Below are 20,124 nucleotides of genomic sequence, written 5' to 3'. Positions count from 1 at the left end.
CTCCCCAGCGTCTTCATCCCTAGTGACTGTCCTCGGCCTCCCCAAGCATCCTCATCCTTCTTCAAGCATCCTCATCCCTCCCGATTGTCCTTGTCCCCAGGGTCCTCATCCCTCCCTGAGCATCCTCCTTGTCCCCCTCCCTGAGCATCCTCGTCCCTCCCGAGCACCCTTGTCCCTCCCAAGCGTCCTTGCCCATCCTGACTGTCCTTGTCCCCCCCCCCCGCCCCGAGCATCCTCGTCCCCCCCTCGCTCTGCTGCCCACCGCCGCTGGCTCTGTGCAACCCTGTTTACGTGGTGCCACTCAGAAATTAAAGAGCGTCCCCCCAGTCCCCCCCACGTCCCCATCCCCGTGTCCCCAACCCTGCCACCGGCTCGCCCTCCGCTTCATCGCTTCTCCTGCGACGGGCAGGGAAATGGGGGACCCGGGCGGCGGCGATGGCCGGTCCCTTCACCGCGGTCCCCTGGCGTCCGGCTGCGCCCCGAGCCGTGGCCACGGGACCCGGTGGAGCCACGGGACGAGACGCTGCCCGTCGTGGAGCAGCTGCCGGACACCTGACCGCGGGGCAGGCAGGAGGGTTTGCCGTAGGGGACGACCTCGTCTGCGAGGGAGGGGACAAGGTTGGGGTTCGGCGGTGACACCCCCCCAATCTCTTTGGCACGTGGTCGGCGGCTCCAGCTTACCACCACGGGGTGGGCGATGGGTGACCTTGCGCTCGGCCCCGCTCGGCTCCCGCTCCGGCGAGGGGCCGGGGGTCTCACCCGGCGGCGGCAGCGGCGGCGGCGGCAGGTCTGCGGCGGAGAGGGAGGAGAGGGCTGAGCCCCCCCTAGACCCCCCACTGGACCCCCCCAATTCCCCCCCCCCCACACTCACCTCCTGGCTGCTTTTCTTGGCGGTAGCGGCTGCATTTGGGCTTTGGGCGCCTTTTCGGGGTCTCCCCGCGGGTTTTCCCTGGGGGTGATGGCGGTGTCAGCCCCCCCCCGCAGCCGGCGACCCCCCCACCCACCCAAAATGGCCCCCAAGGGCTCACCTGTGCCGGGAGGGCGGCGGGCTCGGGGCTGGTGGCCCTCACCGGCATCCGGAGTCAGAGGGGGGCTGGGTGCGCGCAGGGGGGCGTTGGCACCGTGGGGGGGTCTCCTGGCAAAAAGGGGGTGCGGGGTGAAGCTGGGGTGGGGGCCGCGGGGTGCGGGGCTTGGTGGCCTCCGCGGTGCTGGCACGACCCCCCCAGCGCCGTGCTGCGGCGGAGGAGGGGGGAGCCGTGTGGTGGTGGCACAGCTGGATGGCAATGGCACGGGTGGGCTGAAGCATCACAGCTGGGGGGCGGTGCCACAGCTGGATTGCAGCTGGGCGAGTGCAGCGGCACAGCGGGGTGGCAGGGCCACAGCTGGATCACAGCTGCACGGCAGGGTTGCGATGGCACGGCTGGCTCACAACGGCACAGCTGGGGCACAGCTGGATGACAACTGCTCAGCTGGGTCGCAACCGCACAGCTGGATCGCAACCACACAGCTGTAGCGTGGCACAGCTGGATCGCAACGGCACAGCTGGCCCCTGATGCCACATCTGCGTCGCAGTGGCATGCTAGGGTTGCGGTGGCACAGCTGGATTGCGATGGCACCTCTGGATCGTGGCAGAGCCGGGCCACGACAGCACAGCTGGATGGCGATGTCCCAGCCAGCTGGTGACGGCGCAGACGCATCGCGATGGCACAGCTGGATCGTCACGCCACAGCCAGCCCACAGCGTCACGGATGGATCATGACGTCATGGCCAGAGCGCAACCGGACGGCAGGGATGAATGGCGACAACATGGATGGATCACAAAGGGACATCTGGACCGTGGCGGGACATCCAGAGGCCAATGGGACATCTGGACCCTGATGGCGTGGCCGGACCACAATGGCACGGCAGGACCAGATCATGACAACGTGACTGGATTGCAATGGGACATCTGGACCCTGATGGGACATCCAGACCCCAATGGGACCTCCAGACCCCAATGGCATGGCCGGGCCATGAAGGCACAGCACGGCTGGATCATGACAACATGGCTGGATTGTGATGGGACATCTGGACCATGGTGGGACATCCAGACCCCAATGGCATGGCCGGGCCATGATGGCACAGCAGGGCTGGATCAGGACAACACAGCCGGATGGTGATGGGACATCCAGACCCCAGTGGGACATCTGGACCCCAGTGGGACATCTGGACTCCAGTGGCATGGCCGGACCACGATGGCACAGCAGGGCCAGATGGTGACAACGTGGCTGGATTGCGATGGGACATCCGGACCATGGTGGGACATCCAGACCTTGATGGGATCTCCAGACCCCAATGGGACCTCCAGACCCCAATGGCATGGCCGGATCATGATGGCACAGCAGGGCTGGATCATGACAACATGGCTTGATTGTGATGGGACATCTGGACCATGGTGGGACATCTGGAGCCCAGTGGGACATCCGGACCCCTGTGAGACATCTGGACCCTAATGACACAGTCAGACCATGATGGCATGGCAAGGTCAGATCATGACAACATGGCTGGGTCGTGATGGGACACCCGGACCATGGTGGGACATCCAGATCCCAATGGGACATCCGGACCGTGATGGGACATCCAGACCGCGATGGCACAGCTGGACCAAGGGAGGTCCATCTCCTACCGGGGCAGGCGGGGGCTATCGAAGTCACGGAGGCGAGGGATGTCCTCGGTGGCACGGGGCGATGGCGTCAGCGTGGCGGTGGACCGGCAGCCGGAGGAGGCGGCGGGTGAGGATGCGGCAGTGGCACAGGGGACATCCTCACCGGGGTACCACTCCTCTGTCCCCAACCTGAGAGGTGGGGGCCACAGGGTGGGTGCTGGGGCCAGCATGCCCCGGCCCCCCAGCCACCCACACTCACCCGCTGGCTGCTTCTTCCTCTTCATCCTCCTCCTCCTCCTCCTCCTCCTGGGTGCACTGGCTGAGCTCGCTGGCTGAGGGCGGCGGGGGCAGCAGCTCCGTCCAGCTCACCGCCGGCGGTTTCACCGCTTGCCCCAGCTTCTTCCCTTTGGCCCCTGCGGTGAGGAAGGATGCCGGGGGGGGCTGCGGGGCGGGGACCGCGCCACCGGCACCCATGTTTCCCCCCACCCGTCCCACCGCCCTACCGTGCTCAGCCCGGCCGCGTGGCACCTGGGGGGCAGGGGCATCCATCGGCTGGGGACCCCCACCGGGATAGGGGGTCCCATGCTGCGAGAAGGGACGGGGGAAGGTGCGGAGCTCCTCACCGCCTGCCTCGATAGTGCTGTAAACCGGCCCCTCGCCGGACCCTGCCCCAAATTGCTCCGTCTGGGCGATGTAACGGGTGATACCGGCGTCTGCAGAGGGCAGCCGGCACTGTCAGGGCCGACCATGACCCCCTCAACCCAAGCCACCCATCCCCATGATGACCCCTCACCATTGTAGTATCTCTCGGTGGTCCCCAAGCAACTGGCGGCACCGGCTGCGCCACCGCCGCCGCGCCACGCGTCCGCCAGCCATGGATAACCACCGCCGGTGGCTGCCCTGCAAGGAGACGGGGTGAAGGGATGCCGGCGGTCAGCGCTGGGGGTCCCGGGGAGGGGGAGGGATACCGGGGGGTTACCTGGGGCTGCCGCGCACCGGAGCCGGGAAGGCGACTGCGGAAAGAGGTGGGGGTGAGGGCGGCGAGGGGCCACACCGGGACCCCGCGGCACCTATAGGCTTACCGGTGGGCGTATAGGCGAAGGATGCTGTAAAGAGAGAGGCGGTGGGTGGTTGGTGGGGTGATGGGTGCCGGGGTGGGGGGGGGTCCCAGGGGTAGCACCCCCCGTACCGGCGAAGTGGCTCAACTCTTTCTTCCTCCGGCGGCGGCCGTAAAGCCATGCGGCGAGAGCGGCGAGGATGACCCAGCAAGCGCCGCCAACGCCGGCGATGAAGGCCGGCTGCTTGGCCACCTCGGCCAAACGCTCGGCCACGCTGCTCCCGCCCGCCGGCCCTGCATCCTGCTCCGCCGGGGGGGCTGCAAGCGACATGGGGAAAGGGGGGGACACACCGGCAGGGGTGCCGAGAAGCCGTCCCCAGCACTGGGGTGACCCCCGTCACCCCCCCACCCATGGGTGCGCGGCAGTGACGAGGGACTCACCGATGCGGATGGGGACGGGGGCGCTGCGGGCGCCCACCCCGGCACCGGTGGCGGCAGCAACTTCGGCATGGTAAGGGACGCCGGGGACCAGTCCCCGCAGCACCGTGGCCAGCACTGTCCCCTCCACGCTCTGGTTGATGTGGAAGCGGCTCTCGTTGCCCAAGCACCAGATCTGGGGGCGGGAGGGGGAGACGTTGCCCAAGCACCAGATCATGGAACACCCATGGGGACACCATGACACACTGTCATGGGGGACAGAGGGGACCCGCCACGTCCCCGCCGCCACCCGCCCTTACCCGGTAATCACGGATGACGCCGTTCTGCTCAGCCGGTGGCGGTGGCTGCCACGAGATGCGGACGCTAGTGCCGTTACCAGCCACGCTGACGGCTCGCGGCGGGGCGCTGGGGGCTACCATGGGGACATGTGGGGTGTCACCTCCAGGATGTCCCTGGGGACCCCCGCCGTCCCCCCAACCCCACACTCACCCGCCTCGGGGGTGCGCAGGGCTCGCACGGTGCTGTCGGGGCCGTGGAGGTGATGGAAGTAGGGGCGGACCTTGACCTCGTAGTCCTGGCCCCGGCGCAACTCGGTGAGCAGGGCCCCCCGCTCCCCCGGTGCCTGCACCGCCCGCGCCTCCTCCCAGCGCCCACCGCGCCGCCGGTACAGCACCCGGTAACCCTGAAGGAAGGGTGCTTGGCGCTCCACCTGGGGACCCAAGGGAAGGGTGGGATGGAGGGGGATGCTCGGCACCGGGAGCCCGGAACCGGCAGCGCAGCGCGGCACTCACGGTCCAGGAGAGGCGGACGGCGCCTGGCGGCACCACCACGGGTTCCTGTAGGTGCACGGCCACTTGTGCCAGCTCCCGCTGCACCTGCTCGGGGTCCAGCCCTTGCTGCGTGGGGCTGGCGTCTGCTGGAAGCATGAGAGGGTGGTGGGTCCATGGGCACATCCATCAGCATCACTGGGCAGGGATGCACCCAAGGGTGGTGGGTGCATTGCCACCTCCATTGGTGTCACCAAGTGGGGATGCACCCAAGGGTGGTGGGTCCATGGGAACCTCCATTGGCATATTGGGCAGGGATAAACCCAAAAGTTTTGGGTGCACGGACACCTCCAGCAGCATCACTAAGCAGGGATGCACCCAAGGGTGGTGGGTACGTGGACACCTCCATTGGTGTCACCAACTGGGGATGCATCGAAGGGTGGTGGGTCCATGGGCACCTCCATCAGCATCACTGGGCAGGGATGCACCCAAGGGTGGTGGGTCCTTGGGCAATTCCACTGGTGTCACCAAGTGGGGATGCACCCAAGGGTGGTGGGTCCATGGCAACCTCCATTAGCATCATTGAGTGGGCATGCACCCAAAGGTTTTGGGTGCACGGACACCTCCAGCAGCATCACTAAGCAGGGATGCACCCAAGGGTGGTGGGTGCATGGACACCTCCATTGGTGTCACCAAATGGGGATGAACCCAAGGGTGGTGGGTCCATGGGCACCTCCATTGGTGTCACCAACTAGGGATGCACCCAAGGGTGATGGGTACATGGACACCTCCATTGGTGTCACCAACTAGGGATGCACCCAAGGGTGGTGGGTCCATGGGCACCTCCATTGGTGTCACCAACTAGGGATGAACCCAGGGGTGGTGGGTGCATGGGTACCTCTGCCGATGTCACTGCCAGGTCTCACCTTGGGTGCGCACGGGCTCCGAGACGCCGCTGGGGTCGCTGAGCCCGTAGGCGTTGACCGCCCGCACCAAGAAGAGGTAGACGGTGTCGGGGACGAGGCCGCTCACCGTGTGGGTCTCGCCCTCCACGTTGGCCGCCACCGTCTGCCATGGGCCACCCGCCGCCTGGCTGCTGGGGGACAGGGGTGACGGGGTGGCACTGGGCCACCCCGTCTCCCCTGCACCCAGAGAGGACGCTTGTGTGATACCTGAAAGCCTCCACGATGTAGGAGGTGACATCGGTGGCACCGCTGTCTTCGTTCCCTTTCCAGCTCAGGGTGACGCTGCTTTTGGTGACGTTGGTGACCACGGGGGTGGAGGGTGGCCTGGGGAGGACGCCGGGCTCGGGGGACGGCAGGGAGAGGCTGGATCCTTCATCTGTGGGGAGATGCGTGGAGATCTGGGGTGGCTTCGTCCCCAGTGCCACAGCGTCCCTGGCGCAGTGACGTCCCCGTGACCCACCTTGCACCTCCAAGGAGCCGCCCCAGCGTGCCTCACCTGCCGAGCTGGTGGCCACGCACTCGTAGTGCCCGGAGTCCGTCACCTGCGAGGGGAAGAGCTCCTGCCCCATCACCCTGAGCACCCATCACCTTGGCACCCGCCACCCTGAGCACCCACCACCCTGAGCACCCACCACCTTGAGCACCCATCCCCTTTGCACCCATCCCCTTTCACCCATCACCCTGAGCACCCATTGCCCTTTGCACCCATCACCCTGAGCACCCACCACCCTGAGCACCCATCCTCTTTCACCCATCACCCTGAGCACCCATTGCCCTTTGCACCCACCACCCTGAGCACCCACCACCCTGAGCACCCATCCTCTTTCACCCATCACCCTGAGCACCCATTGCCCTTTGCACCCATCACCCTGAGCACCCACCACCCTGAGCACCCATCCCCTTTGCACCCACCACCCTGAGCACCCACCAGGTGAGCACCCACCACTTGTTGTGCCTACCACCCTGAGCACCCATCACCCTGAGCACCCACCACCCTGAGCACCCATCCCCTTTGCACCCATCCCCTTTGCACCCACCATCCTGAGCACCCACCACCCTGAGCACCCACCACCCTGAGCACCCACCACCCTTTGCACCCACCAGGTGAGCACCCACCACTTGTTGCGCCTACCACCCTGAGCACCCATTGCTCTTTGCACCCACCACCCCTCGCACCCACCACCCCCTCACCACCCCCTGGAGCCCCTCCCATCCCTGCAGTGCTGCCCCATGGGTGCCCCCGAGGTGGGTGCCCTGAGCCCCCGCGCCGGGCCGGCTCACCCGGAGGCCGGTGATCTGCAGGGTGCCGTTCTCCAGCAGGCTGGCACGGGGCTGGGCACCCACCAGGGCGCTCCCGTCCTTCAGCCACCCCACGCTGGCCGGGGGGTCACCGCCCCACACCCAGCACGGCAACCGCGCCGTGGCCCCCACCGGCAGCACCGTCCGGTTAGCGGGACCCCGGCGGATCACCGGCGGTCGGTGCTGAGCCGGCACTACGGTGAAGAGATGGGGAAAAAACGGGAATTCCTCGGGTTTGGTGCCACTCGTGCACCGAAAGCACCCGTTCTCTGCCGGCGCGGGACTCACCCTCTTCCACCTCCAGCCGCGCCTTGGCCAGGACGCTGCCAGCCACGCTGATGGCCTGGCACAGGTAATAGCCGGCGTCGGCGGGCTGCACGTCGGCGATGGTGATGGCACCGCCGGGGCTCACCGAAAAGCGGCCGGTGGGGTGCGGGGGCTGGCCGGGGACCAGCAGGGTCTGGGGGGGAAGGGAGGGCTGCTGAGTGGGGGAGGACGGTGGAGTGGAGGGGATGGGATGGGATGGGGACAGGATGGGGACAGGGATGGGGATGGGATGGGGAAGGTGATAGGAATGGGGACAGGATGGGGATGGGGACAGGGTGGGACAGGATGGGGACAGGGATGGGCACAGGGATGGGGATGGGACACAGATGGGATGGGGGTGGGGACAGGGACAGGGACAGGAACAGGGGTGGGGACAGGGATGGGGATGGGACACAGATGGGATGGGGGTGGGGACAGGGACAGGAACAGGGGTGGGGACAGGGATGGGGACGGGACACAGATGGGATGGGGACAGGGATGGGACAGGAACAGAGATGGGGATGGGGATGGGGATGGGGACGGGGATGGGGACAGGGATAGTGCCGGGGACAGGGACAGGAACAGGGATGGGGACAGGGACAGGGATAGTGACAGGGATGGGGACGGGGACGGGGATGGGGACAGGGATAGTGACAGGGACAAGGACAGGGACAGGGATGGGGACAGGGACAGGGACGGGGACAGGGATGGGGGGACAGGGACGGGCACCCACCTGGCTGCCTTCCTTCTGCCAAAACACGGCGGGCGGCGGGTTGCCCTTGCTCTGGCACTGGAAGGTGACGCTCTGCCCGGGGGCGACGCTCCGGTCGCGGGGCCCGGTGACGAGCTGGGGGGGCACTGCCGCGGCGCGGGGAGAGAAGAGGGCTCGCCCGGCCGCCGCGCCAGCACCCTCGGGTGCTCCCTCGGGGCCCCCCCTTACCGTGCACGGTGAGGGTGCCCGACGCCTCCGACCTGCCCACGCTGTTGTCGGCCACGCAGGTGTAGGTGCCCTCGTCCTCCGCCCGCAGCCGGCTGATCCGCAGGGTGTTGTCGGGCAGCACCTCCCACCTGCGGGGACCCCGCCAGGGCCCCGACCGGCAGGGGCTGGGTGCCAGGAGGGTGCGGGGGGGGTGGGGTGGGGGGTGGGGTGGGGATGGGATGGGGTGGGGTGGGGTGGGATGGGATGGGATGGGGTGGGGTGGGGTGGGGATGGGATGGGATGGGGATGGGATGGGATGGGATGGGGTGGGATGAGGATGGGATGGGGATGGGGTGGGGTGGGGTGGGGTGGGGTGGGGATGGGATGGGGATGGGATGGGGATGGGATGGGATGGGATGGGGATGGGATGGGATGGGGTGGGGATGGGGATGGGATGGGATGGGATGGGATGGGATGGGATGGGGTGGGGTGGGATGGGGTGGGGTGGGGTGGGGTGGGGATGGGGTGGGGTGGGGTGGGGATGGGATGGGGTGGGGTGGGATGGGATGGGGTGGGGTGGGATGGGATGGGGATGGGGTGGGATGAGGATGGGGTGGGGATGGGATGGGGATGGGATGGGGTGGGATGGGATGGGGATGGGATGGGGTGGGATGGGATGGGGATGGGATGGGATGGGGTGGGATGAGGATGGGATGGGGTGGGGTGGGGATGGGATGGGGATGTGGAATGGGATGGGGATGCGGGATGCGATGGGGACGCGGGATGGGGTGGGGATGTGGGATGCGACGGGGATACTTGAGCCAACAGGGACGCGGGCTGCAACGAGGCTGCGAGATTCTCCGAGCGCACCAGGCCGGCACGTGGCGATGCCACCCGGCTGCGCCGCAGACACCGCCCCGGCACCCACCGCGCCAGCCCCCTCGCCCACCGCTTACCGTCCCGCCGGCATCTCGCCCTCCTCCTTGCGCCAGCGAGCCGCCGGCCGGGGGTCCCCCACCGCCTCGCAGGGAAACTCCGCCGTCCCCTCCACCAGCACCGCTTGGTTGACGGGCCTCTTGCCGAACGCCGGGCGCTCTGCGGGGCGGCCGTCAGTCCCGCCGGGATGGCACCCACCCCCCCCCCCAACACCCCAAAAATGACATTCCCCGTCCCCACGCACCGAAGACCACCAGCTCGGCCGGCTCGCTGTCCCTCTCCCCCACCACGTTGGTGGCCACGCAGACGTAGACGCCGGCATCGCTCTTGCGGGCACTGGCCACCATCAGCTTCCCACCGCGGATCTGCCGGGCAGCCCAGCTCAACCGGGGCGGGGGCTCAGCCCCCCATCAGCCCTGCTTTTGGGGACCCCCCCCCCGTATCCCTCACCGTCAGGCGCTCGTCCTTGTCGCTGAGCCGGGCGCCGTTCTTCTTCCAGGAGACGCTGGGCTCGGGGTGGCCGCGGGGGGGGACGCACTCCAGGACGGCCGGCTCGCCCACCGCCACCACCGCGTCCCCGGGGGGCTGCCGGAAATCGTCCCGCAGCACTGGGGGGGCACGGCATCAGCCCTGCCTCGGCGTCCCCGGCCCTGCACCCCTCCTGCTGGGGATGCCCCCCCCTTTTCTTTCCACTTATTATCTTCCATTATTTTCACTTATTTTCATTTATTTTCAATTATTTTCTTTTTTCCACTTGTTATTTTCAATTATTTTCACTTATTTTCCGCTATTTTCACTTATTTTCACTTATTTTCACTTATTTTCATTTCTTTTCAATTCTTTCTTTTTTCCCCCACTTATTACTTTCAATTATTTTCAATTATTTTCATTTATTTTCAATTATTTTCTTTTTTCCACTTGTTATTTTCAGTTATTTTCACTTATTTTCAGTTATTTCCACTTATTTTCACTTATTTTCAGTTATTTTCAATTATTTCTTTTTTTTCACTTATTATTTTCAATTATTTTCAAATATTTTCATTTATTTTCAATTATTTTCTTTTTTCACTTACTTTAATTTCTTTTCACTTCATTTCTTTTCATTTATTTCCAATGATTTTCACTTTTTTCAATGATTTTAACTTATTTCCATTTATTTTCACTTATTTTCATTTCTTCTCACTTATTTTCTTCTCACTTACTTTCATTTCTTTTCACTTCTTTCCATTTATTCTCACTTGTTTTCATTTCTTTTCACTTATTTTCATTTATTTCCAATTATTTTTCCTTATTTTCATCTAATTTCACTTATTTTCATTTATTTTAATTTATTTTCAATTATTTTAAACTTATTTTCAGTTATTTTCAAATCTTTTCAGTTATTTTGAGTTATTTTCATTTCTTTTCACTTGTTTTCACTTCTTTTCATTTCTTTTCACTTATTCTCATTTATTTCCACTTCTTTTCACTTCTTTTCATGGATTCTTATTTATTTTCACTTCTTCTCCTTTGTTTTCACTTAATTTCTCTTATTTTAACTTATTCTCATTTATTTTCACTTAAATTCTCTTATTTTCCCTTGTTCTCCTTTATTTCCACTTATTTGCGTTTCTTTGCATTTCTTTTCGCTTCTTTCCATTTATTTCCAATTATTTTCCCTTCTTTTTACTTCTTTTCCCTTCTTTTCACTTCTTTTCCCTTCTTTTCATGGATTCTGATTTATTTTTCCTCATTCTCATTTATTTTCACTTAACTTCTCTTATTTTCCCTTAGTCTCCTTTATTTCCACTTATTTGCATTTCTTTGCATTTCTTTTCACTTCTTCCCATTTATTCCCAATTATTTTCCCTTCTTTTCACGGATTCTTGTTTATTTTTACTTATTCGCTTTTATTTTCCCTTATTCTCCTTTATTTCTGCTTATTTGCATTTCTTTGCATTTCTTTTCACTTCTTTCCGTTTATTCCCAATTATTTTCCCTTCTTTGCACGGATTCTCATTTATTTTCCCTTATTCTCTTTTATTTTCCCTTATCCTCACTTATTTCCACTTACTTGCCTGTCTTTGCATCTCTTCCCACCGCTTTCCATTTTTTCCCGATTATCCCCCCTCCCTCGCGCTTCTTTCCGTTTCCTTTTCACCTCCTTTCCATTCTTTTCCCTTCTCCTCCCCCCTCCCCACCCAGCAGCGCCGGGCCTGGGCGGTTTGCAGCCCCTCGCCCCCACGCCGCCAGCCCGGGCGACACCAGCCCCCCCCCACCCCCCAAATCCCCCCGGCCCCCCCCAAATCCCCGGCCCCCCAAGCCCAGGGACTCACCGGCCACCTCCAGGGAGGCGTTCCTGCTGGTGGCCTCCCCCAGGTAGTTCCTGGCCACGCAGACGTAGACCCCCTCGTCGGGCTTCCCCCGCCGGCCGTGGAGGATGCGGAGGAAGAAGAGGGACCCCCCCGGCAGCAGGGTGCGGTGGGAGCGGGGGTCCTCCCGGTCCGTCTCCACCCGCTCCCCGTCCTTGTACCACTCCACCGCCGGCGACGGGCGGCCTTCGGCTTTGCAGCTCAGGGTGGCCGGCTCCCCCCTGGAGACCAGGAGGTCCGTGGGGTGCTCCACGATGCGGGGCGCCGTGTCCGCCGGCTGAGGGTGCGACTCTGCGTAAAAATAATAGGGGGGGGGTCGCCACGGCCCCCCCCGCCCAGGGAGGTGGGGAGGGGGGTGGGGGGGGCCGAGCATCCTCCGTCGGCTTGCACGGCGCCTGCCTGGCACCGTCACCTGCTTCGCTTGGTGACCGGGAGGTGAGATGAAGTGGGGCCAGGTCTCAGCCCCGTGTATTCTACCCCAGGAGGTGAGACGAAGTGGGGCCAGGTCTCAGCCCAGTGTACTCCCACCCCCCGCCCCCAGGAGGTAAGATGAAGTGCGGCCAGGTCTCAGCCCAGTGTATTCTACCCCCAGGAGGTGAGATGAAGTGGGGCCAGGTCTCAGCCCAGTGTATTCTACCCCCAGGAGGTGAGATGAAGTGCGGCCAGGTCTCAACCCCGTGTATTCTACCCCCAGGAGGTGAGATGAAGTGCGGCCAGGTCTCAGCCCCGTGTATTCTACCCCAGGAGGTGAGACGAAGTGCGGCCAGGTCTCAGCCCAGTGTATTCCCACCCCCCGCCCCCAGGAGGTGAGATGAAGTGGGGCCAGGTCTCAGCCCCGTGTATTCTACCCCAGGAGGTGAGACGAAGTGCGGCCAGGTCTCAGCCCAGTGTATTCCCCCCCCCCCGCCCCCAGGAGGTAAGATGAAGTGGGGCCAGGTCTCAGCCCCGTGTATTCTACCCCCAGGAGGTGAGATGAAGTGCGGCCAGGTCTCAGCCCCGTGTATTCTACCCCCAGGAGGTGACACGAAGTGGGGCCAGGTCTCAGCCCCGTGTATTCTACCCCTAGGAAGTGAGATGAAGTGGGGCCAGGTCTCAGCCCCGTGTATTCTACCCCTAGGAAGTGAGATGAAGTGGGGCCAGGTCTCAGCCCAGTGTATTCTACCCCCAGGAGGTGAGACGAAGTGGGGTCAGGTCTCAGCCCCATGTATTCTACCCCTAGGAAGTGAGATGAAGTGGGGCCAGGTCTCAGCCCCGTGTATTCTACCCCCAGGAGGTGAGACGAAGTGCGGCCAGGTCTCAGCCCAGTGTATTCTACCCCCAGGAGGTGACACGAAGTGGGGCCAGGTCTCAGCCCCATGTATTCTACCCCTAGGAAGTGAGATGAAGTGGGGCCAGGTCTCAGCCCCGTGTATTCTACCCCCAGGAGGTGAGATGAAGTGGGATCAGGTCTCAGCCCCATGTATTCTACCCCTAGGAAGTGAGATGAAGTGGGGCCAGGTCTCAGCCCCATGTATTCTACCCCCAGGAGGTGAGACGAAGTGCGGCCAGGTCTCAGCCCCATGTATTCTACCCCTAGGAGGTGAGATGAAGTGCGGCCAGGTCTCAGCCCCGTGTATTCTACCCCAGGAGGTGAGACGAAGTGCGGCCAGGTCTCAGCCCAGTGTATTCCCACCCCCCGCCCCCAGGAGGTGAGATGAAGTGCGGCCAGGTCTCAGCCCAGTGTATTCTACCCCCAGGAGGTGAGATGAAGTGCGGCCAGGTCTCAGCCCCATGTATTCTACCCCTGCGAGGTGAGACGAAGTGGGGCCGGGTCTCAGCCCCATGTATTCTACCCCTAGGAGGTGAGACGAAGTGCGGCCAGGTCTCAGTCCAGTGTATTCCCCCCCCCGCCCCCAGGAGGTGAGATGAAGTGTGGCCAGGTCTCAACCTGGTGTATTTTCCCCTCATGAGGTGAGAGGACCAGGAGGTGAGATGAAGTGCGGTCAGGTCTCAGCCCGGTGTATTCTACCCCTAGGAGGTGACATGAAGTGCGGCCAGGTCTCAGCCCCGTGTATTCTACCCCAGGAGGTGAGATGAAGTGCGGCCAGGTCTCAGCCCAGTGTATTCCCACCCCCCGCCCCCAGGAGGTAAGATGAAGTGCGGCCAGGTCTCAGCCCAGTGTATTCTACCCCCAGGAGGTGAGATGAAGTGCGGCCAGGTCTCAGCCCCATGTATTCTACCCCTGCGAGGTGAGACGAAGTGGGGCCGGGTCTCAGCCCCATGTATTCTACCCCTAGGAGGTGAGACGAAGTGCGGCCAGGTCTCAGTCCAGTGTATTCCCCCCCCCCGCCCCCAGGAGGTGGGATGAAGTGTGGCCAGGTCTCAGCCCCATGTATTCTACCCCTAGGAGGTGAGACGAAGTGGGGCCAGGTCTCAGTCCAGTGTATTCCCCCCCCGCGCCCAGGAGGTGAGATGAAGTGTGGCCAGGTCTCAGCTGAGTGTAACCCCCTCCACCCAGGAGGTGAGAGGACCAGGAGGTGAGATGAAGTGTGGCCAGGTCTCAGCCCAGTGTATTGTCCCCCCAGGAGGTGAGACGAAGTGTGGCTGGGTCTCAGCCTTGTGTATTCTTCCCCCAGGAGGTGAGAGGATCAGGAGGTGAGATGAAGTGTGGCCAGGTCTCAGCCCGGTGTAACCCCGATCTGCCCAGGAGGTGAGAGGACCAGAAGGTGAGATGAAGTGTGGCCAGGTCTCAGCTGAGTGTAACCCCTTCCACCCAGGAGGTGAGAGGACCAGGAGGTGAGATGAAGTGTGGCCAGGTCTCAGCCCTGTGTATCCCCCCCCCACACTCCCTCCTCGCCAGCCCAGGGTGGGTGCTGGTGGGGTGGGAGCAGGACTGGGAGGGTGTCGGACCTCGGACACACCAGGGGACGAGGACATGGAGACAAAGCAGCTCCCCTCCCAGTAACGCCCCTTTTCTGCCCAGTTTCCAACTGGGCATCCCTGGGGAAATGGGGTTGGGGCTAAATTCCCTCAAAAAGGGTTTTTTTTTCTGTCAGCTGCAAGCGATGGTTTTCTGCAGCAGAGCTGGGAACTCCACGTTACAGAAAACGCTTAATTTTAAGTTAAAAAACCCCCATATTGGGTCTGTGGGGCTGTTCCAGGAAAATCCCCACCCCTAGGGCATGGGAATTAATGAGCGCTCGTTAATGCTGGGCTCATTAATGCTCATTAATGCAGGGGTCTGAGTGGGGATGGCAGGGCCCACCCGCGTCCCCAGTGCCACCCACGGCTGGCACCGCACCTGGGGCTGCGGTCACCGAGCGTCACCGCTGTCACCGAGTCCGGCTGCGCGCACACACGCGTGTGCACTCATGCAGGGGCGTGCACGCACGCATTTGGAGACACACACGCGCGGGTGCGTGCACGCGTGTGCCCCTTCATGCAAGGGCCTGCACGCATGCACACACTCACACACGCATGCACACGCATGTGCGTTCATGCAGAGGCATGCACACACTCACACACGCATGCACACGCATGTGCGTTCATGCAGAGGCATGCACACACTCACACACGCATGCACACATGCGTGCGTTCATGCAGGGGCGTGCACGCACTCACACACGCATACACACATGTGTGCGTTCATGCAGGGGCGTGCATGCATGCAGCTGCACACGCACGCACACGCACGCACACGCGTGTGCGTTCATGCAGGGGCATGCAGGCACTCACACACGCATGCACACGCATGTGCGTTCATGCAGAGGCATGCACACACTCACACACGCATGCACACATGCGTGCGTTCATGCAGGGGCGTGCACGCACTCACACACGCATGCACACATGCGTGCGTTCATGCAGGGGCGTGCACGCACTCACACACGCATGCACACATGTGTGCGTTCATGCAGGGGCGTGCATGCATGCAGCTGCACACGCACGCACACGCACGCACACGCGTGTGCGTTCATGCAGGGGCATGCAGGCACTCACACACGCATGCACACGTGTGTGCGTTCATGCAGGGGCGTGCACGCACTCACACACGCATGCACACACGCGTGCGTTCATGCAGGGGCGTGCATGCATGCAGCTGCACACGCACGCACACGCACGCACACGCATGCACGCAGCCCCACACGTTGAAGCGCCCGCCCGCCACGCACGTGTCCCTGCGTTCGCACGCGTGCACACGTGCTCCTGCCCCGGCTCCCAAGCATCAGGGGGTGCGGGGGGGGGGGGCTGAGATTTGGGGCACCCTGGGCGGGTGGGATGGGTTGCCATGGGGACGGGATGCGGCTGCCATGGGGACGGGGAGGGATGCTGCGGGGTACCGGGTACCCCGTGGGGTGGCGAGGGCATGGGGTGGGCGCAGCGGGGGCTGAGGGGGCCGCAGCTGGGCCCAGTGGCTAATTGGGACGAGCCGGCTGTGCCGGGGCAGGGGGTCCCGCAGGGGTTTGGGGGACCCCCCCCTCTCCGGTCAGCCCCCCAGAGCCAAACGGAGGGGGAAGTTCAGGCTAAAAAAGAGGGGAAAAGCTCAAAAAGGGCTTAAAATGCAGGCGGACACCCCCTCCCTCACCCCCCCCGGGACCCGCAGCCGGCCCAGCTCAGGGTCATGGGGCTGGTTTGGGGACACGGGGCTGGTTTGGGGACATGGGGTCAGTTTGGGGACATGGGGTCGGTTTGGGGACACGGGGATTGTTTGGGGACACGGGGCTGGTTTGGGGACACAGGGTTGGTTTGGGGACACAGGGCTGGTTTGGGGACATGGGGATGCTTTGGGGAGGCACGGATGGTTTGGGGACACAGGGCTGGTTTGGGGACATGGGTCTCTCCCGGCTCAGAGTCAGGGGGTCAGTGTGGGGACACAGGGACCGTCTGGGGACAGGGGCTGGTCCTGGTTTGGAGTCTGGGGATTGGTGTGGGGACAGTTTGGGGACACCGGGTGGCTCTCGGTTTGGGGATGGGGTTGATGTAGGGATACAGGGACAGTTTGGGGACACGGGGTCGCTCCCGGTTTGGGGTCTGGGGGTTGATCCGGGGACACAGGGACAGTTTGGGGACACCAGGTCAGTCCCAGTTCATGGTCTGGGGGTCGGTGTAGGGACACGGGGCTGGTTTGGGAACAGGGGGTTTGGTCCTGGTTCGGGATTTGGGGACATGGGGCTGGTTTGGGGACACGGGGTCAGTCCTGGTTTGGGGTCTAGGGGACAGTTTGGGGACACAGGGTCACTCCCGATTTGGGGACACCGGGCTGGTCCCAGTTTGGGGTCACGGGGACCATCTGGGGACAGGGCATTGCTCCCGGTTCACGGACCGGCGACACGGAGCCGGTCCCAGAGCAGGGCCATGGGACTGATTTGGGGACACGGGCTCGCTCCCAGGTTGGGGACACGGAGCCCGTCCCAGAGTGGGGACACGGGGCTGATTTGGGGACACCGGCTCACTCCCAGACTGGGGACGCGGGGCAGGTCCCAGAGCGGGGACACGGGGACGATTTGGGGACGCGGGGACGGTGCCGGTGGGGTCCCGGCTGGGGGGCTGCTTCCAGCATGGACCAGAACCGGGGATCCCGGGGACCCCGGGGCAGCAAGACAGGGGGGCAGCGGGACAAGGGGACAGCGGGACAAGGGGACAGCAGGACCCGGGGCCACGTACCGTTACCGGGGAGGTGGAGGGCGGCGATGGTGCGGTTGATGCCGAGGAAGAGCTGGGAGGAGTTGGAGCCTTCGGCCCCCAGCGAGTCGGCGAACAGGTTCATCTGCAGCAGCGTCTTCAGCAGGTACCGCAGCATCCCGGCGGCTCGGCTCGGCTCGGCTCGGCTCGGCTCGGCTTGGCTGGGCTCGGCTGGGCTCGGCTGGGCTCGGCTCGGCTCGGCTCGGCTAGGCTCGGCTCGGCTCGGCTCGGCTCGGCTGGGCTCAGCACGGTCCGACCCGGCTCGGCTCGGCTCTGCTGAGCCGGGCTCTGCACGACCCGGCTGGGCTCAGCACGGTCCGACCCAGGGCGGCTGAGCTCGGCTCAGCCCAGCACGGCTCAGCTGGGCTCGGCTCAGCCCCCGGCGCCGCCCCCCAGGAGGGGGGGGGGGGGGATGGGGGTGTCCCTGCCCCCCCCTTTTGGGAAGGGGGATGGGAGGGGGAAGGGAGGGTTTGCATATGGGGGGGGCTCCATGGGAGGGGGCGGAGGGGGATTGGGGAGACCTTTGGGGGGGGGCAGAGGAAAGGGGGGGTGTTTGGGGTTGGAGGGAGGAGGAGGAGGAGGAAGGGGAGGAAGAGAGGCTGCTGTGCTGCCTGGCCTCATCCCAAATAACGCGTCACCCCCGGGGCTGCTGCCGTCACCCCGCACCCAGCCAAAGTTTGCCCCCTCCCCCCCTCCGGTGAACCCCAAAAGGCAGCTTCACCCCCCCATCCCACGGGGGAAACACAGCTGCGCCCCCGCAGCCTCGCACCCACGCACCCCCACACCGCTGGCAGGGGTGGGTGCCGCTTTTAGGGGTGCTGGGACCCCCAGCGGCCTTGATCTGGGGGTGGGGGTGGGGGACACAAGTGGGGACGTCTGCCCGCTTGCAAGATGCCTCCTGAATTCATAATTAGCAATTAGCCGCTTAATTAACGCGCTGGGGCTGGTGTGTGAAGCAATGCGCCTCCGCCGGCGAGCCCCCCGCTATCCCCCCCGCATCTGGGGTGCGATGGGCAGGGTGAGCGGGAGAAGGCACCTCACATCTGGATGGCGAGGCGGGCCCGCGCGCCTTTGCGCATCTCGGGGGGGTGATATCTGCGTGCACATCTGGGGTGCGATGGGCAGCGTCAGCGGGAGAAGGGGGCCACATCTGGATGGCGAGGCGGGCCCGCGCACCTTTGCATATCTGGAGGGGGTGCAAACATGCCCCAAACAGGGGTCACATCTGGAGGGCTCTTGGGGCACAGCTGGAGGGGGTTGTGCACATCTGGGGCACCAAGGGCCCCCGGGGTGTTCACATCTGGGAGGGTTGGGTGGTCTGGGGAATATGTTCGCATTCAGGAGAACATCTGGAGGGCTCAGGGCACAGCTGGAGGGGTCCCCGGGGTCACAGCTGGGCGCACACCTGAAGGCACAGGGATGCCGAAGCACATCTGGAGAGCCAGGCAGTTTGCGTTTGTGCACATCTGGAGGCACAAGTAAGAGGTAGGCGAGCGCAGATCCGGGCGCACATCTGGAGAGCTCGCATGAGCTCGCTCCCCCCTCACCTAGGGCTGCGCTGGGGCTACAGACGGGCACACATCTGGACCCCTGCGCACATCTGGGACCGCTCAGCCTCGGCAGCGTCCTCCGGGTTCTCCGTATCCCACCGAATCTGCCGGAAAAAAGGGGGGGAAAAAAAAGAGAAAGAAATTATCCATAGAATAAGAAGTTTATCCATTATCCAAATAATTCTCTGGGATGGGAATTGAAGGTGAAGCTGGAATATTAAATGCTGTGGTATTCTCAGCCCCCCCCCCTGCTTCCCCCCCACTTTTGGGTGTCCCCAAAAAGCCGAGCCATGGGGATGGGGCATCCCCGACGCGGGAATAAGGCAAGGGATGGCAAGGGATGGTAATCCCCGGAGAGCTTTTGGGCCTCTTTCCCTGGAGTGCTTTGAAGAGAGGTGAGTTTTTAATGGGAATCCTGGAGTTTTTTGGGAGCCCCAGGGATTAAAGCACCTCCGTATTAATCCCGCTACGAGGCCTGAGGCCGCGGCGATGGGCTCCCGGGGCTGGCACACGTGCGCATCCGTCACCGATACCTCCTCCGAGACGGCTTGGGATGGGGAAAGGAGACAAAGGAGCCGCCTCATCCCGACGGATAATCCCCCCCCCCCCAGATTCATCCCTGTTAATCAGCTGGGCAAACAGCGAGCGCGGGGACATCGCCTCCTTGTTAGCAGATTTATTAGTGCTGCCGGGGCGTTTAATTGCCCTTTTATTCGGCGATTAGCGGCTGTTTGCGCAGGCTTTGCCCAAACCTCTCCCTGACGTGGCCCAAAATCACCCCCCCCAAATTTTTTGGCCGGGTGAGAGGCTTCCCCCACACACACACACTTCGTTATCCTCGTTATTCCTCCTTATTTTCGCCGCCTCCTTATTCCTCCTCATTTTCCCCAGCCCTCCGCGGCATCGCCAGGCAGAATCGGGGTGGGGAAACTGAGGCACGAAGGGCCTCGCAGTTAATGACGAGCGACAAGATATTTGTATGGGCAAATGAGGGGCCGGCCCCCCCGCGCCGATGCCGGGGGGCTAAATCCCTCGCAGCCCCGTTATTAACATACCCCCCGGGAGCCCCCCACCCCGAGCCGGGCGCTTTGCCGGAAAATGCGGCTTTTTGAATATTTATAGAGGTTGTGGCGCGGCGCATGGGGAGGGGAGGGGGGAGAAAGGGGGAGGGACGGGGGGAGAGGGAGGTGTCTGGGGGGGGCACTCTGGAGAGGAGCAATGCTGGGGTGCG

General features: G+C 63.1%; 1 protein-coding gene across 1 annotated transcript; it reads right to left on the bottom strand.

Moving 5' to 3' along the window:
* Positions 1-384: 384 nt before the first annotated feature.
* ROBO3 (roundabout guidance receptor 3) lies at positions 385-17,461 on the bottom strand. The gene is made up of 28 exons (XM_075521202.1): positions 17,326-17,461; positions 11,647-11,973; positions 9,782-9,939; positions 9,576-9,696; positions 9,352-9,490; positions 8,417-8,544; positions 8,210-8,334; positions 7,459-7,630; positions 7,153-7,364; positions 6,332-6,413; positions 6,079-6,247; positions 5,833-5,999; positions 4,931-5,055; positions 4,629-4,848; positions 4,439-4,551; positions 4,143-4,314; positions 3,834-4,019; positions 3,624-3,750; positions 3,438-3,544; positions 3,205-3,357; positions 2,904-3,048; positions 2,666-2,833; positions 1,780-2,424; positions 1,219-1,710; positions 1,029-1,135; positions 872-949; positions 682-789; positions 385-599 (listed from the first exon to the last, which is right to left on the bottom strand). Exons 1-28 carry the CDS (start codon positions 17,459-17,461, stop codon positions 385-387), a joined length of 5,097 nt encoding a protein of 1,698 aa, XP_075377317.1.
* Between the last annotated feature and the right edge of the window lie 2,663 nt (positions 17,462-20,124).

Source organism: Mycteria americana, chromosome 19, assembly GCF_035582795.1.
Source record: "Mycteria americana isolate JAX WOST 10 ecotype Jacksonville Zoo and Gardens chromosome 19, USCA_MyAme_1.0, whole genome shotgun sequence".
Lineage (NCBI taxonomy): Eukaryota > Metazoa > Chordata > Aves > Ciconiiformes > Ciconiidae > Mycteria > Mycteria americana.
Note: the sequence above shows the minus strand (reverse complement) of the source record. Positions and strands in the feature narration are given on the sequence as shown.